The sequence below is a fragment of the Hylobates moloch genome, unplaced genomic scaffold, assembly GCF_009828535.3.
Source record: "Hylobates moloch isolate HMO894 unplaced genomic scaffold, HMol_V3 SCAFFOLD_20, whole genome shotgun sequence".
Classification (NCBI taxonomy): domain Eukaryota; kingdom Metazoa; phylum Chordata; class Mammalia; order Primates; family Hylobatidae; genus Hylobates; species Hylobates moloch.
Genome location: NW_026652295.1, coordinates 14961921 through 14981000, shown reverse-complemented (window position 1 = coordinate 14981000; position 19080 = coordinate 14961921). Strand labels below are relative to the sequence as shown.

Here is a 19080-nt window from a genome sequence, read left to right as displayed (position 1 = left end):
TAAGTTACCACAGATGATCCATTCATATTGGCTTCAGTCCAGCATACAGGAACCTATTTAATTGATACTTACTGGTAGGGTTTGTCGTTTTAAAAATAAGTAATAAAGGTATGCTGGGAACTGGAAAACAAGGGCTATGAACTTACAGATCCGGGTTTGGCTCCCAATCCTACAACTTCCTCACTTTAAAAACTGTGCAGATTTCTCAGTGGCTCCAAGCTTTAGTTTTCTTGTCTGCAAAATGACGATGAGCATACCTGTCTCGTAGGTATTTGGAGGATTAAATGAGATGACAAACCTAACCACTTAGCACAGTGCCTGGTACATGCTGGGCATCTGCCACGCACCATGCACTGTGTACAGACTCTGGACACACAGCAGTGAACAAGGCTGGGCACCTGCCATCAAGATGCTGACATTCTAATGGGGGCCTCTCTAGCCTTTGCGAATTTACAAAGCCGTTATTCTGTGACACGAGGGTTTGGATGGATGTTAGGCAGTTTAGCTTGTGCTCAAAACAGTTTAGAATGCAAAACCACAAGATTCAATGTGGTGATATTAGTATTCTGTACCTTGAAAGTATGTAAGCATACAATGGAATATCTTTATCCAGATTCTATGCACTTTCTTATTCTGTGAAAAACCACAATGCTTTTTAATCATAAAACTGGAAAAATATGTTTGAAAAGTGTATACTGAATTCTCTTGAACTTCCACTAGAGGGTAGTATAATCCTATTCCTTTATTGAAGTTCAAAATGTTAAAGCCTTGTCTTTGAATTTTCTCTATTTCTTAGTTTATTTTATATGACCTATTTTTAAAAGACTGTTCCCTTCATCTAGAACAGAAGATTCTGGGTTTTGTTTTTGTTTTTAAATTTTAATTTTTTTTAAGAGACAAAGTCTCACTCTGTTGTCCAGGCTGTAGCATGGTGGTGTGATCATAGCTCACTGCAGCCTCAGACTATTCCTGGACTCAAGTGATCTTCCTGCCTCAACCTCCCAAAGCTCTGGCATTACAGGGTTGAGCCACTGTACCCAGCCAGAAGATTCTGTTAGTTCTTAGATAACAATTCTTAGATATAAGAGAATAGCAGCCGTATACTGAGTTTGTGTTTTTCTTTTGGTTTGACCTAGCCTGATACAGTATTATTTTGCTTTTTTCTGTACAGAATTTTAGAGGGCATCTAACAGAGAGATTATCATAGCTCTGTCAGTTTTTCATGCACTACATTATCAGATGTCCAGGTTCCTTTCTGAGGTTAGACCCTTCAAGAGGCACATTAATTCTCCTAGACACCTTTTAGGCTACTACATAGATCTCATTTGTTCCATAATGGCTTTTGCAAGTTAATGTACTTCTTAAAGTTTCCTTATTCATACCATCATTACCTTATTTCCTTAGTACATAAAGGTGTAACATAAGCATTTGAACAGTCTTGTGGTCTTTCAGTACCTGGCCTCTGTGACCTATGGGTTTGCAGCCAAGGAGAGTTCTTTGTTCCATGAGGCTAATTATTTTGTTGGAAAAGAACTCATTAAGTGGGAAATAATTTTAGTGTGCTGCTTCATTCTTTATATAGCAGTGGTTACACTACAGATGATATGTATTTGAAACAAATGGCACAAAGAAAAATTCCAAACAGAATTGCTTTTCCTCTGGGACAGCCTTCTCGCAAAGATTTGTGAAGCTCTTTTTTGCACAGCTGTCAGGCATTCCCAAATGGCTTTTCACAATAAAATTCTACCTATCTCTTCCACTGATCACTAAATGAGACATATGCTGTTGTTATAGCGAGCAAAATGGTGAGGCTTGAGCTTCTTGTAAAGGTATATTTGTGTCCATGGAGGCCTGCTAGTATTTTATGTATATGCATCCTAAGTTGGTTACCAAATATACTCATATATGCAACTTGTTTGCAACAGGAAATGAGCAGACAAGGAAATTAAATTTCTGCTAACTTAAATTCAACATAAAATATTCGGAATACACATTATGTATGTACTTGTCATTATTATATGAAGAGCTTTTTTAAGTTTTTAATATAAGAAGGGATGAACATTTATTTTTTTCAATGCAATTCTTTTATATTTTATTACTGATTTCAAGTCTGCTAAGTGTTAAAATGGAAAATTTTCATCACTTCTTCTGTTTTAAGTCACTGATAATGTGACCTGGTTTAATATACTAAAAGTATCATCATGTTGTTTAATGTTTTCTAAGTTCCCTGCTCATGTTTATTCTTTTACAAAATTTGGCATAATCTCTTAATATTTAAACTAGATGACCATGAATAGATTTGCCTTCTCGGTTATTTTATATGTTAGAGTAATAAAATCATTCTATCACCAGAAATTATTCTTTATTGAATTCAACAGACAGGTTATTAGGGGATAGCAAAGACGCAAAAATACAGTCTGCACCTTTAAGGCCCTTACTGATTCCTGAGAGATATGAGAGTACACAACTGGTTGGATGATATCAGTCAGAATGTGAGTCCTGTGTGAGGCTGAAAGGTCTGGAGAAGTACAGAAGAGGAAGGGAGCCCTGTGGGAGGAGGACGGGCTGCCACTGGCCTAAGCCTGAAAAGACAGGCCGGGGTTGGGGACAGGTAGAGGCAAGGAGGAGGAGGCACCAACGCTCAGGACTCATCTTGTTTTGCTGTAATGTCGAATATGTGAAGGAAAGAAGTGAAGTAAACACAGTTTGTGGCCAGAGAGCAGTAGCTCTCTGAATGATAAGGAGTTTAACTTGAAAGGGCTCGGGAGCCTGTGAAGCTTTTTAAAGGGGAGAACATAAATATGAATTTGATGTTAGCAGTAAAATGACCACTGACTATTTCAAGCATTTTTAGTCTAAATTTGTCATTCAACACAAAAGCATGATGCCGTCCTATTCAGAAGTATGTACAGTTTGTTTCTCATTAGGAATTCCAGGTCGATAAACCACTCACATGTCTTCATCTGGTCCCCACGTTATTAACAAAAGAGTGACTAGGGCAGCAAGTACAATTTGTACCTAGAACAGAATTTCTGTCTGTAAGAAATTAATTGGCCTGCCTAGAGATCAACCTCATTTAAGTTCCTGGCCTCATTAGCTCTGTAGTCAACCAACAGAGCTAGAATCTAAATGGAAATTGCCATCTGTCCAGATAAAGATTAAAAAGGTAAAAAGAACATACACATTTTCCAGCATAGAATAATTGTTGGCTCCATTACATAGTTTCTTTTCAGAAAAATCATTTGAAATTTAATTCCTTTCACCTGTAGATCTTAAGTCTAAGAATACAGCCTGGAAAATAACTTACAGGTGTGTAAGTTTGTAAGGTAAAAATGAAAATGTTGTTGACATTTTGATCTAATAGATCCATAGATCTTGTTTACATCATGATCATTACTGGTCAATGAAATTATTAGTGTTCAATGGCTTTTATTAAATATAAAACTTAGCTAATCTAAACATTTTCTCTATTTTTTTATATTCAAACATTAATTATTTACTGTCAAGTATTAAGTTTAGGTACTTTGGCTCATTTAATCCTTTTAACAGCTTTGCAAGATATGTGTTGTTAGCTCTCTCCTCACAGACGAGGTATCACATTGCATCTCATCTGGCAGGAGCAGAGCTGGGTTTTTAAGCTTATGCTTCAAAGCCTAGCTCTTAACCAGTCCCCCATATGCTAAGCATACGTGCACGATACTGAATGCACCAAGTAGCTTAGAGTTAAATGGAGTCTATATTAAATTTAACTATTCTAGTTTTTATCACTAATCAAAATGAAACAGCCTTTTAAATAATCCTATTAGCTATGATAGTCTTTTATACATTTTAAGACCATGTCAGACTAGTTATAACAGAATGAACTGAATATTGCTTCTTTAGTACTAGGAGTACTAGCTCCCAAGCTGAATCTCCTAGTCAGTTTTTCATTTAATAAAAAACAATGTAGGCTGGGTGGGGTGGCTCACACCTGTAATTCTAGCACTTTAGGAGGCCAAAGCAGGAAGATCGCTCAAGCCCAGGAGTTCAAGACCAGCCAGGTCATAGTGAGGCCTCGTCTGTATAAAAAAATATATACATAAATGGCAGTACATCATTTTGCCTGATTCCCCCATATAAACTCCTTATGTACAATTTATGACATTCTTAAAAATCTTAAATATAGTTATTGGCTAAAATTTAGATTTTACAAATTGTTTCATTTAAGCATTCCATAATCACATATAGTAGCTGTTTGATGTGGTCCCTGAAGCTAGATTCAAAACTACCATGAACTACATTATTATTAGCCTTTTCCAGATTTACCAGTGGTTTACAGTGATATATTAATATGATAAAAGTCAGTACCTAAAATGTCTGAAGAAAACTGCTAAACTGCTTGTCATCAAGTTTTCACTTTTGAATAAAATTTTATTCCCCCCCACCAAATTCATGTTTTTAAGCCTTACACCCTAGCAGAGAGGAGAGGGAGTTTTTATAAGCACAAATATTTAGTAGAGTTAAAATTTAGGATATTAGAAAGTGTCAAAAAAAAAAAAAGGAATAAGACCTACTATTTGATAGCACAGTAGGGTAACTATTGCCAATAATAACTTAATTGTATATTTTAAAATAAAGAATGTAATTGGATTGTTTCTAACTCAAAGGATAAATGCTTGAGAGGAGGATAAAAAGAGAAAATGTCAACACTTCTGGATTATCTAATAGCTGTTTGGATCAAACACAGATTAATTAAAAATAAAATCTTCATTAATAAAAATTCATACTTTATTAATTTTTTTTTTTACTGAATATTATTTTCAGTTCCAAGATCTCATTCAGGAGACCACATTAAATTTAGTCATCTTGTCTTCTTAGGCTCCTCCTGGCTCTGACAGTTTCTCAAACATTTTTTGTTTTTGATGACCATGACAATTTTTTGAGACATGGTGATCAGATATTTTGTAGACTGTCCCTCAGTTGCAAATTGAGTACTTTGTAATATTTTGGATATCAGTCCTTTATCAGGTATGTTTTACAATAATTTTCTCCCAGTTTCTGCCTTGTCTTTTCTTTTAAAAAATTTTTAAGTATTTACGTATATTTTTTGCTGTTATTATTATTTTTGACACATAATTGTGTATATTTATAGGGCACAGTGTGATTTTTGATACATGTACACAATGTGTAATAAATCAAGGTAGTCAGCATATCCATTTCCTCAAAAATCATTTTTTTGTTTTGGAAACATTCAAAATCCACTCTTTTGCTATTTGAACATACACAGTAAATTGTTATACTCTCCCTACAGTGCTATAGAATATTAGAACTTATTCTTCCTAGCTAGCTATAATTTTGTATCTGTTAACCAACCTTTGGCTACTGCCTACCTCCCCAGCAGCCTCTAGTAAGCACTATTCTACCCTCTGCTTCCCTGGGATCAATGTTTTTAGCTTCGACATGTGGGTGAAAACATACAGTATTTATCTTTCCGTGCCTGGCTTATTTCACTTAACAATACGTCCTCGAGGCTCATCCATGTTACTGTGAATGATAGTACTTAAATCTTTTTTACAGCTGAATAGTATTCCATTGTTTATATATAACACATTTTCTTTATCCATTCATCTATTGATGGATGGTTAGGTTGAATTCTTATCTTGGCTACTGTGTATAGAGCTGCAATGAACATGGGAGTGCAGATAACGTTTCAACATACTGATTTCCTTTCCCTTGGCTGTATTCCCAATAGTAGTGGGACTGCTGGTCATATGGTAGTTCTACTTTTGATTTTTTAAGGAACTTCCATACTGTTTTCCATAATGGCTATACTAATGTAAATTCCCACCAACAGCATATGAGAACTCCCCTTTCTCCACATCCTTGCCAGAATTTGTTATTTTTGGTCTTTTTGGTAATAGCTATTCTTTTTTTTTTTTTTTTTTTTTTTTAGTTTTAGGGGTTAGGGGATACATGTGCTTGTTTGTTGTGTGGCTGTATTGCATATTGGAGGAGACCGGGCTTGTAGTGTACCCAATACCCAAACAGTGAACATTGTACCCAATAGGTAGTTTTTCAGTCTTTGTCCCTTCCCACCCTTCCCCCCTTTTTGGACTCCCTAGTGCCTGTTATTTCCATGTGGCAATAGCTATTCTAACTAGGGTGAGATGATATCTCATTGTGGTTTCGATTTGTATTTCCCTTGTAATTAGTGATGTTGAACATTTTTCCATGTACCTGTTGGCCATTCGTGTACCTTCTTTTGAGAGATGTCTATTCAGTTCATTTGCCCATTTTTTAATAGGATTTTTTTAAATTTTTATTTTTTGCTGTTGCATTGTTTGGGTTCCTTGTATAAGAATTTCTTGGGAATTTTAATTAGTAGGGCCATTATGAAAAACAGTATGGAGGTTCCTCTGAAATAAAACAAAATGAAAATAGAACACCATATGGACAGCAGTCCCACTACTCGGGATATATTCAAAGGAAAGGGTATTAATCCCTTGTGGGATGAGTAGTTTGCAGATATTTTCTCCCATTTTGCTGGTTGTCTTTTCAGTCTTGATGTTTTTTTTTCTAGGCAGACGCTTTTTAGTTTGATACAATCTAGTTTGTCTATTTTTGCTTTTGTCGCTTGTGCCTTGAGGTCTTCTCCATAAAATCTTTGTCCAAACCAATGTTCTAAAATGTTTCCTGTATGTTTTCTTCTAGTAGTTTCATGGTTTCAGCTCTTACATTTAAGTCTTTAATCCATTATGAGTTGATTTTTTTATAGGGTGAAAGTTAGGGGTCTAGTTTCATTCTTCTGCATATGGATATTTACTTATCCCAGCATCGTTTATTGATGAGACCATGTATTTCCCAATGAATGTTCTTGGTGCCTTTGTCAAAAACTGGTTGGCTCTAAATATGTGGATTTATTTGTGGGTTTTCTAGGTTCTCTGTTCTGTTCCAGCATGTCTGTTTTTATGCTAGCATCATGCTGTTTTGGTTACTATAGCTTTTTGTAGTATATTTTGAAGTCAGACAATCTGATGCTTCCAGCTTTGTTATTTTTGCTCAGGATTGCTCTGGCTATTCAGAGTCCTGTGTGATTCCATACGAGTTTTAGAATTTTTTTTTTTTTTTCTGTTTCTGTGAGGAATGTCATTGGTGTTTTGATAGGGATTGCATTTAATCTGTAGATCACTTTTGGCAGCATGATCATTTTCACAATATTCTTCTAATGCATAAACATGGGGATGTCTTTTCATTTTTGTCTTCAACTTCTTTCATTAGTGTTTTATAGTTTGTCCTGTAGAGATCTTTCATCCCCTTGATCTCAAACTTCTAGGCTCAAGCGATCTCCTGCCTCAGCCTCCCAAAGTGCTGAGATTACAGGTGTGAGCCAGCACACCTGGCTCTTTCCTTCCCTTGGTTAAATTTATTCTTAAGTATTGTAATTTTTTGTAACTATTGTAAATGGGACTGCTTTCTTGATTTCTTCCCCCCCTGCAATTTCATTGTTGGTGTATAGAAATGCAACTGATTTTTGTATGTTGATTTTGTATCCTGCAACTTTACTGAATTTATTTATCAAGTTCTAAAAGTTTTTTTGGTGGCGCGTTTAGAGTTTTCTATACATAAGATCATGTCATCTGCAAACGGGCATTTTGACTTCCTCCTTTCCTATTTGGATGTCTTTATTTCTTTCTTGTGCCTAATTGCTCTCTCTAGGACTTCCAAAAAACAGGCCAAAATTTGCATCACAATAAACCTATAATTGTAAGTTGAAATTTGAGGGGTTTGCCTCAAACCTAAATGCTATGAAAGCTAGTTTAGAAGGTCATATGAAAAGCTAGTACATAAATGAAGGAATTATATTGTAGCCGTTTAAGTGAACCCAAGACTGGAAGGCCTCACAGCCAACTTGTTTCTCTTCACTGCTCCCTTCCCCACTGGATCGCTGTTACTTCCCGACTTGGGAGTCATTTCTTGCTGAGGTTTCCCTCATCTGTGTTAGATGCCACTCCTTTGAGTTCCTACGGCACCTCACGCCGCACTCTGTCATGCTCTGTTGCCATTGAAATATGCCTCCCCTCTCCTGTAAGCTCCTTGAGCTCCAGGACTGTCTTTTTCATCTTTGTATCCCAGTGACTGGCACATGTCAGTGAATAATAGATAACTAGTTGAGTCTCTGAGTTCTCAAATCTTTGACCTCAAAAGCTTTTCTTTCGTATGAGAAAACAACTAATCCTTGCCCCTACAATCTCAGTTTACTTAGCATCCTATCAACTGGAAATTAGTGTAATGTGAGAGGGATTCGGTTTGGATTCCTGACTGACCTTCACTGGCCGTGTGGCCCTTCACTAGCTTGCTTGGGCAAGGCACTGTATTTGTTTTTCTAGGCTTTCGTCTTGAATCTTTTCAGTGAAAGGTTTGAGTGGGTGATCTTCATGTTCCAATAAAGCTATAGGGCTCTGTGGCCTAGCAGCAGAGTGGAGTAGTGAAAGACTAGTCACGTGACAGGCCGGGCGAAGTCTGTTCCTCACCCAACCACTGAGTAGCCTGGTAACCCATGCTTACCAAGTATTTGTGCATATCTACTGTGCCTTGAAGATTTGTGTATGTGATGTGCCAGAGGCAAAACAAATGCTAACGTAATTTAGAAACACAGATATTAAGTTAGTTAAGTATAGGTATAATTAGGTTAAGTTAGGTATAATTTGTGTTAATTATATTTTACCATATTCTTCTTATGTGAAAATTGGTTATTCACATGTGGTATATGGGATAATTAGGATATAGCATTATGTTAATCAAGATAATGTTTCTCCATTTTTTTGTCTTCCTGGTTAATTTCTTGAAAATGCTTGAAATATCAAAAAAGATAATTTGAATTATGTTTTAATCTTGGCCAGTGTATTTTATTTTGCTTCAAGAAAGTTTAATAAAAAATATTAAAAATGCAAGACAATCTCAACAATGTAAACTTTTGACTTTTTAATACTTTTTGTATTCATCATGATCAAGGATTCTGACTTTTGAGGTCTGTTTATTTTTATATACCTTCAGCTCATTTAGAGGCGAGTTTTGAGGAGGTAGAGAACAACCTGCTGCATCTGGAAGACTTATGTGGGCAGTGTGAATTAGAAAGATGCAAACATATGCAGTCCCAGCAACTGGAGAATTACAAGAAAAATAAGAGGTGAGTTTGAAAAATTTGCCACAGTATTCATTTCAGTCTCGAAGTTTTCCATATTACTTTACATGCTACTCTTTAGAAGTCCCGGCTGATAAAAGACAAAGGTTTCAACATAAAACTGATAAATAAGCTTCCTAAAACTTTTTTTAAAAAACCACTATCTGTTGCCATCTTTTGGAGACGAGTTATGAAAAACTCAGGAGAGGGTAAAACATGAATCCCAAATATAAAGATGAAAGAGTGGAGCACAGGGCAGTTTTCCAGCAAAATAAGAGCCCTGAGCTAGTTTTCTCCAAGAGACAAATGACTGGGTTGCTCTTTTCTTTTCTTTTCTTTTCTTGCTCTTCTCCTCCATTACTAGAGCAGAAGGGAAGGAACCTGAGCCCAGGCTGCGGAAAGGAGCTGGAGGGCTTTGAATCCCAGCTCAGTCACACGCTACCTATGGGAACTTAGGCAAATTATTTTATCTCTCTTAGCCTCAATGTCACTGATTTATGTTGGGGATAATGATGTACCCCTATCATAGAGTTGTTATAAGGATTAAATGAATTAATTGTTACCTAATTCAGTTAGTGCTTTGTAAATATTAGTTATAATAATGGCTATTATCACTAGGCCAACCTGAACTGGAGATGGAAAAGGAGTCTAAGGGTAACAGCCTGCTAGACTAGCTCTGGCATCCTAAGTCCTGCAGTGACCATCTCAGAGATGGAAGGTACAGAGTTGGTATTTCTGAAGTCCGTGGGGAGTCAGTCTCAGAGGACATGAGACAGACTGTCATCTGTGCTGGGCACCTCTGGAACTGAAGCTGGAGGCGGGCTTTGCTAGTTGGGAGGAAGCAGAAGTCATGGGATTGGGTCTGGCTGTGGCCCAAGAGCAGATTTGGTGGAGAGAGAGATGGATAGGTTGGGCAGAGTACACTCTTGGTGTTAGGAGTGTTGATAAGTGGAGTTGTTCTGGATCTAGGATGTGACAATAACAGGAGTGGGTTGCTATCATGGACAAGAGGAGCTGGTCACTAATATACCACCATCCCCTACCCCCAAGGAAGCTAATACATAGGTGAGGTGGATTATTGTATTGATGTTAAAGTCTTCTAGAATGAGGCCAAGGGATGAGGCAGAAATGAATAGAAATGAGTATTTTAGAACACAAGTTCTCAATCAGGGTCATGTATCCTTAGAGATGGGCACTAAATGTTAATGAGCAGTAAGAGTCACCTGGGGAGAGTATTTACAGTGGGGATTCCTAGACTCCGTCCTTGGGAAGTCCATTCTAAAGTTAATTCCAGTGGAGAAAGTTGAAATGACTCCTTATTCCACAAGCCTCTAGAATGGTTTAAATTTAGAATGGTTTGAAACAGGCATTCTAGGTGATTCTGATATGGGTGGCCTGTGAGAGACTGCTGGGCAGGGATGGGAGATGGGTGGTGTGCAGGCTGTAAATGGAAGAGCTTCAGAAGAGCTCCAGGGAGGCTGTGGATCAAATTATTCACAAAAGGTTGTATGTGCGTGAATTTTCCAGAGGTGCTTTCTATACATTTCATTTGTCCCACAAAGATTGTAGGAGGGCATTTGGCAGCATTAAGAATGGAGTTCTTGGCCGGATGCAGTGGCTCACGCCTGTAATCCCAGCACTTTGGGAGGCCGAGGTGGGCGGATCCTATGGTCAGGAGATCGATACCATGCTGGCTAACACGGTGAAACCCTGTCTCTACTAAAAATACAAAAAATTAGCCGGGTGTGGTGGCGGGCGCCTGTAGTCCCAGCTGCTTGGGAGGCTGAGGCAGGAGAATGACATGAACCCGGGAGGTGGAACTTGGCTGTGGGCCGAGATCGCGCCACTGCACTCCATCCTGGGCGACAGAGCAAGACTCCGTCTCAAAAAAAAAAAAAAAAAAAAAAAAAAAAAAAAGAATGGAGTCCTTGTCAGAGAAGGGATTTTTTTTCTTTTGAGATGGAGTTTCACTGTTGTTGCTCGGGCTGGAGTGCAGTGGCATGATCTTGGCTCACTGCAACCTCCGCCTCCTTAGTTAAAGCATTTCTTCTGTCTCCCGAGTAGCTGGGATTACAGGCACACACCACCACGCCCAGCTAATTTTTTTTATTTTTAGTAGAGATGGAGTTGCACCATGTTGGCCAGACTGGTCTCAAACCCCTGACCTCTGATGATCCACTCGCCTCAGCCTCCCAAAGTGCTGGGATTACCGGCGTGAGCCACCGCGCCTGGCCTAGAGAAGGGACTTTTGAATGAGTGGGTGAGCCTTGTGACCCAGGGCATTTCCAGACTGATATGTGGGCGTGGGAAAAGAGGAGCTTCCCTTAAGAGGAAGATAGCAGAGGTAGAAATGGTCAGGCTAGTCTTCATTGTTAAATGAAAAGTTAGAGAGACATTCTATTGTAAAGAAGTTAGGCATGGAAATATGTTTATAATGCAACAAGAGTTTCAAGGAACATGGTAGGAAGGCTTAGAATTTTGAGAGGAAATTTTTACAGGAGGTTGGACAGCTTGGGTACAGGTCATGTGACCCTAGAAGGTGGTTTTCTCATGTGTGAAATGGGGATAATAATAGTACAGTACGTTATAGGGTTTTAGGGAATCAGTAAAGTGCTTGGAATAGTGCTTGGCACCAGCTAAGTGCTCTGTCAGTGGCTGCCAGCTCTGACTAACTTGTATTACTTGTGCAGCTATAAAGAGATGGGTATTCTATATTTTTAAATAGCGCATTGCTTTTTAGCTACATAATACAAAAATTATATGAATATTGTGATTTTTCTATTAAGATATGTTGAAATTTGATTGTTGGAAACGTATGATAGCAATACCTCAAAGATGTGGATTCTGTTCCAGTCCACTGCATTCTGCAGTAAAGCTATTTACATGGTTTTTTTTGCTTTCCTAGTGCATATAAAAATTATGTTTATACTATACTGTATGTAGTCTATTAAATGTGCACTAGCATTATGTCTTAAAAAACAATGTACATACCTTAATTAAAAATACTTTATTGCTGATGATCATCAGCCTTCAGTGAGTTGTAATCTTTTTGATGGTGGAGAGTCTTGCCTCTATGGTAATGGCTGCTGACTTATCAGATGGTGGTTGCTGAAGGTTAAGATGGCTGTGGCAATATCTTAATTAAAATAAGGTAACAATGAAGTTTGCTACATCGATTGACTCTTTTTTCCTGGAAAGATTTCTCTGCAGCATGCATTGCTGTTTGACAGCATTTCACCCATAGTAGAATTACTTACAAAATTGGAATCAATCCTCTCACGCATTGCTGCTGCTTTATCAACTCAGTTTATGTAACATTCTATGTCCTTTCTTGTCATTTTAACAATGTTCACAGCATCTTCACCAGAAGTAGGTTTCTTCTCAAGAAACCACTTCCTTTGCTCATCCATAGGAAGTAACTCCTCATCTGTTTAAGCTGGATCACGAGATTGCAGTAATTCAATCATATCTTCAGGGTTCACTTCTAATTCTAGTTCTCTTGCTATTTCTAACACATCTGTAGTTACTTCCTTCACAGAAATCTTGAACCTCTCAGAGTCATCCATGAGGGTTGGAATCCACTTCTTCAAAATTCTTGCTAATGTTTGATATTTTGACCTCCTCCCATTAATTATGAACATTCTTAATGGCATCTGGAATGGGTAACCCTTTCCAGAGGTTTTCAGTTGACGTAGATCCATTGAAGGAATCATTATCTATGGCAGCCATAGCCTTACAAAATGTATTTCTTAAATAATAGGACTTGAAAGTTGAAATGACTCCTTATTCCACAGGCTGCAGAATCAATGTTGTGTTCACAACAATGAAACAACGTTGATCTCCTTGTTCATCTCTGTGAGAGCTCTTGGGTGACCAGGTGCATTGTCAAGGAGCAATATTATTTGGAAAGGAATTTTTTTTTTTCTGAGCAGTAGGTCTGAACAGTAGGCTTAAAGTATTCAGTAAACTATGCCACAAACAGATGTGCTTTCACCCAGGCTTTGTTGTTACATTTGTACAGCACAGGCAGAGTAAATTTAGCATAATTCTATGGATTTTCAGGATGCCTCCGAAGATTTTCAGAGTAGTAAATGAGGCATTGGCTTCAGCTTAAAAGTCACCAGTTGTATTAGTCCCTAACAAGAGAATCAGACTGTCCTTTGAAGGTTTGAAGCCAGGCGTGGACTTCCTCTCTCTAGCTATGAAAGCCCTAGGTGGCATCTTCTTCCAATAAAAGTCTATTTTGTCTGTTGACAATCTGCTGTTTAGCATAGCCACCTTCATCAGTTATCATAGCTAGATCTTCTGGATAAGCTGCTGCAGCTTTTACATCAGCACTTGCTGCTTCGCCTTAAACTTTGCTGTTATGGAGATGACTTCTTACTTTAAATTCCATGAACCAACCTCTGCTAGCATCAAACTTTTCTTTTCCAGCTTTCTCACCTGTTTTAGCTTTCATAGAACTGAAGAGAGTTGGAACCTTGCTCTGGATTAGGTTTTAACTTAAGGAAGCGAATGTGGTGGCTGGTTTAATCTTCTGTTCAGACCACTCAGACTTTCTCCATAGAAGCAATACGGTGGGTTTGTTTTCTTATCGTTCATGTGTTCACTGGAGTAGCATTTTTAATTTCCTTTCAGAGCTTTCCTTGGCATTCACAACCCAGCTAACCGTTTTGTGCAAAAGGCCTAGCTTTTGGCCTGTCTTGGCTTTCGACATGCCTTGCTCACTAAGCTTAATTATTTCTACCTTTTGATTTCAAGTGAGAGATGTAAGGCTCTTTCACTTGAATAATTAGAGGCCATTGTAGGGTTATTATTAATAATTGGCCTAATTTCAGTATTATTGGGTCTCAGGAAATAGAGAGGTCCAAGGAGAAGGAGAGAAATTGGAGAATGGCTGGTCAGTGGAGCAGTCAGAACACATACAACATTTATGGGGCTTGTGGCACCCCAAAACAATGACAACAGTATGTGCTGGTGTGTACCGCAGAATTCTAGAAGGGCTCAGGAATTGAAGGCACCAGGATCTTGAAAGATAAGGTGTGTTGAAAGCACATATGTGAAGTAAGGTCCCTTGATCCTCCGCTTAGCCAGATGATCACCCTATCCCTAGTTCATCAGGCAATGTGGAATTTCACCTGAGGGGCTCCAGACTTGACTCTAACACATTCGAGGACAGGTAGAGGTACAAATGTATTGAAAACAGAGGAACTAAGTGAAAGCCTACATAGTAAACATTAAGACTGTTTAGGCCCTTTTGCCCAGTAGGTCCCAGAACTCTGGCAGCCAAACTCTCATCCCCTGTGCAGAAGAATGGAGCATTTATCTGCAAAACTGCACCTAACCAGCCCACAAGAAAAGGCCTGCAGATATGGACATTTAGGTTGTATGTATGTGGTGAAACAGCTAGGTCTGCTCTTACCACCCTCTGATGCTGAGCCCACACTCTGCATAACTTCGAATCAACTTTTGGTGCCTCACTCAAATACAGATGGACAGCTGAGGAATCATATTCAATTAAGAAAGCTTCCAAAATGAAAACAACTGAAATACATAGACTATAAGCTAGTAAACAGTATTGTTTAAAACCTGCAGAAGAACGAGAGACTGAGGAGCAGAAGAAAACTTAAAAACGAGGCTGGGCACGGTGGCTCACACCTGTACTCCCAGCACTTTGGGAGGCCAAGGTGGGTGGATCACGAGGTCAGGAGATCGAGACCAACCTGGGTAACATGGTGAAAACCTGTCTCTACTAAAAAACACAAAAAAAACTAGCTGGGCCTGGCACGGTGTTCCTGTAGTCCCAGCTACTCAGGAGGCTGAGGCGGGAGAATTGCTTGAACCCGGGAGGTGGAGGTTGCAGTGAGCCAAGATTGCGCCACTGCTCTCCAGCCTGGGACAGAGCAAGACTCTGTCTCAGGAAAAAAAAAAGAAAAATTGTAATTAGTAGCTTCAGATATATGGGACCATCTTGTAAGAGCCCATTTTGTATTTATGAGACAAGAAAAGATGCTGTAGAAAAGGAACAAGAGAGAGCTTTTAGAAGCACAGGCACCCTAGAACTTAAAGTATAAAAAAAAAAAAAAAGAAAGAAGGTAGCAAAAGTAGAAAATTTCAAGTGAAGCATTGGAAGATAATGTTAAACCTCTAAGAGAACAAAAAGTCTGAGGAAAAACTAAGGATGTTAAGATAATTCATAAGTCCCACATTTGAGTACTAGGAGTTTCAGAAATAAAGGAGTGAGAAGGAGGAGAGACAAATTTATTAAGGAAATAACATAAGGAAATTGTCCAGAGTTGAAGGATATGAATGTTTGAGTTTAAAAGAGCCCATGAAGTGCCCAACAAAAGGAGTGGAGAAAGATCTGTTGTCAAATACATATTTTTGTAAATTTCACTACACTAGGAATAAAGATCATAAAAGCCTTCAGAAAGGTTTTATATTAAGGATCAGGAATCAAAAGGAACATCAACTTTTCAGCAACAATGCTGAAAGTAGAAAATGGTTACTAAGAATATTTACTGGGCAAAATTTTCATCAAGCATGAGGAAATAAAGTCATTTCCAGGCAGCCAAGGGCTCCAGTGTGGTGGATGTGAACACTTTGTCAGGAAGCTCCTGGAGGATGTGCTCCACACACAAGGGAGTAACCCAGGAGGAGGAAGAGCCTGCACAGGGCAGAGATGAGTCACTCCAGGAGGATTCATTCTGTTCAGAAGAGACACCAAGGGAATTTCCAGAGGGGTGGTGAGAAGCTTCAGCAAGCCTAGAGAGCAATTCATATTGGGACAGGAAGGCCTTCTGGAGAATTCTAAGTAGTGTTTTCAAGGGGGGAAAAATGAAGCTAATGCATTGCCTGGTAGGCGTGGCAATATTGAGAGGAGCTTTTTGACTCCTTTATTTGTTTATTTATAACTTGAATTATTAAACTCTGGTGGAGGGTTTAATGAGGAATTAGAGATAAGTGTTTTTTTTTTTTTTTTTTTTAAAAGAAAAACCAAGCAAACAACAACAAGGTAGATATTAACGCTGAGGGGAAACAGAGTTTTAAAAGAAGAGAAATAATACGCTACATGGCTCAGTCACAAACAGTATTTATGTGATATTGGAATAATTAAAAGCAGAATTGTGATAAAACTTGCTGGGGAGATGGGGGAGAAAAAGCATATTTGTGTTGAGGGGAAGCAGAGGTGTAAAATAGCTAATCCTCATCTTCTCCAGCAGGAAATCAAGAAGTAATATTTAAAATAGAAAAAAGAATGAATATTAATATTTGCATATCATTTAGAAATAACAGAGGTAAATACCAGGAAAAATAACTGAAAGAATTGAACATGGCTGCTTGTGAAAAACAGGGCAGAAAGGTGGAGAGAGCTGGGGCAGGAGCTACTTCTCTTCACTATAAATACATCTCCTGAGTGCTGTTTGACTTCAGGAATGGATATGTACTATTAACGTACAAAAATTGAATTAAACTTTTTTTAATAGCTATAACATTCCCTGAATTCTTCCACATGGAATACTAGACTGAAGAGGTTGCCATCGACAAAACGTTTTGTGATCAGATAAGCTCCAGAAACACTTTGCATTTGCCCATGGAGCTCTGCAGTATGCACTAGCATGCTAAAGGTTCTGAGAATTCCTGTGGTAAAGAAATGTTCTGCTGGGCACGGTGGCTCACGCCTATAATCCCAGGACTTTGGGAGGCCGAGGTGGGTGAGGTCAGGAGTTCGAGACCAGCCGGGCCACCATGGTGAAACCCCGTCTCTACTAAAAATATAAAAATTAGCTGGGCATGGTGGTGCACACCTATAATCCCAGCTACTTGGGAGGCTGAGGCAGGAGAATCACTTGAACTCGGGAGGTGGAGGTTGCAGTGAGCCAAGATCGTGCCACTGCACTCCAGTCTGGGCAACAGAGTAAGACTCCGTCTCAAAAAAACAAAGAAATATTTTGGCCAGGCACAGTGGCTCATGCCTGTAATCCCAGCCGAAAGAGGCAGATCACTTGAAGTCAGGAGTTCGAGACCAGCCGGGCCAACATGGTGAAACCCTGTCTCCACTAAAAATACAAAGATTAGCTGGATGTGGTGGTGGGTGCCTGTCATCCCAGACACTGAAGAGGCTAAGGCAGGAGAGTTGCTTGAACCCAGGACGGGGAGGTTGCAGTGAGCTGAGCTCACACCACTGCACTCCAGCCTGGGTTACAGAGTGAGACTCCGTCTCAAAAAAAAAAAAAAAAAAGTTTTGACTCAGCATTTCACAACTTACTTGCTCACAGAATCAATTTGCATGTAACACATATTAAAATTCTGTGACTTAGTATTCTACATAACACCATTTGAGAAATTTTCAAATACTGCTAGTGAGAAACTTTTTAATTTTCTGGTTCATAAGAGATGAGTCGCTTAAAAATAAACCTTCTTCCTTTTTAACAAGATGCCATGCAAACTACACTAATGACTTTTCTTACTCTGAAGAAAATGATAATATGTGATAGAAAAAGTTGGATATGTGATATGCTTATGTGCATGCATTTTTTAACAATGTTTGCACACCCTGTAGCTTTCCCAAAAATCTGGGCCAGAACACTGGATGAAGGTGGGGAGAGTGGGAGAATGAAAGATAATTTTTCACACTCCTCCAGTGCTAATAGTCTCTGCAATAGGCTCCTATGGCTTTTCTCATTCAGCTCCCACCAGAGCCTGTAGTGTGGGCAGGGCAGCAATTTTTGGAGTTGAGAAGGAGATTGAGTTGCATTAAGTCATCAGACTATTTAGGGGCCAGCATCAGAACCAGAGTCTTCAGTCCAAGGCTCCCACCACACCACCACACCAACCCAAATGTGTCTTCTTTTTTGACGTTAAGTTGGAATAAACTGATTGAGTCCCAGATGTTTATACCAGTGCATCTGTAGTTTCAAATGGATATATGATATTTTGTCATTCATTTGACGGACATTCCCAGCAGAGAGAATACATTCCTGCCCCTACAAAAACAGGAGTATGACCCATTATAAAAAAAAAACGCAAAATAAAATAAACGTGACAGTGGTTTCCTAGTCAGGTGATTGTCCCAGTGGGTAGGGAAATATACAGCCTAGGGATGGTTCTGATAGCTCTTACCTACCCTTGAGAAACATTTGAATAGATGGTTTAATCCACTTCATTTGTGCAGTAAAGAAGGACATCTCCCAGCCGGGCGCGGTGGCTCACGCTTGTAATCCCAGCACTTTGGGAGGCCGAGGCGGGCGGATAACAAGGTCAGGAGATCGAGACCACGGTGAAACCCCGTCTCTACCAAAAATACAAAAAATTAGCCGGGCGTGGTGGCGGGCGCCTTTAGTCCCAGCTTCTCGGAGAGGCTGAGGCAGGAGAATGGCATGAACCCGGGAGGCGGAGCTTGCAGTGAGCCGAGATCGCGCCCCTGCACTCCAGCCTGGGTGACAGAGCAAGACTCCGTCTCAAAAAAAAAAAAAAAAAAAAAGAAAAAAAAGGACATCTCTCTTTAGCTAGTTATCTGAGAAAAGTGCCATCTAAGACACTTGTTTGGTTGTACGGGGAAAATACCCATAAATTGCTTTTCTAAATGTTTTTCTGCAAGTAAAATGATATTACTGTTATCAGTGCCTTTGTAGACAGGAATGGACATTGCCTTGATAAACAACAAAACATTGTATAGTGGCTAGAGTATGGCTCTAGGCAAAGACGGATACTCAAACCAGTAGCTAAGTTGTCAGATAGTTCAGAAGATGAGTACACAGCCATATGAGTCTAATTCATGGACCCCTGGCAGAAGCTTTTGTAACCAATAGGAAATATATTTTTCATAAAGAAAGAAGAGCTAATATTTAGTATATGAGCCAAAATAAAGAACTTAAAACCATTTACGTGGATTTGTCTAGCTAGCAATTAGAAAAGTG

General features: G+C 39.0%; 1 protein-coding gene across 2 annotated transcripts in view; it reads left to right on the top strand.

Moving 5' to 3' along the window:
- DTNBP1 (dystrobrevin binding protein 1) overlaps positions 1-19080 on the top strand; it is a 145866-nt gene that overhangs the window by 40155 nt on the left and 86631 nt on the right. For both annotated transcript variants that reach the window (XM_032141142.2, XM_032141141.2), the window contains exon 6: positions 9034-9166. In XM_032141142.2, the coding sequence (XP_031997033.1) occupies positions 9034-9166 (133 nt within the window). The remainder of the gene's footprint in view (positions 1-9033; positions 9167-19080) is intronic.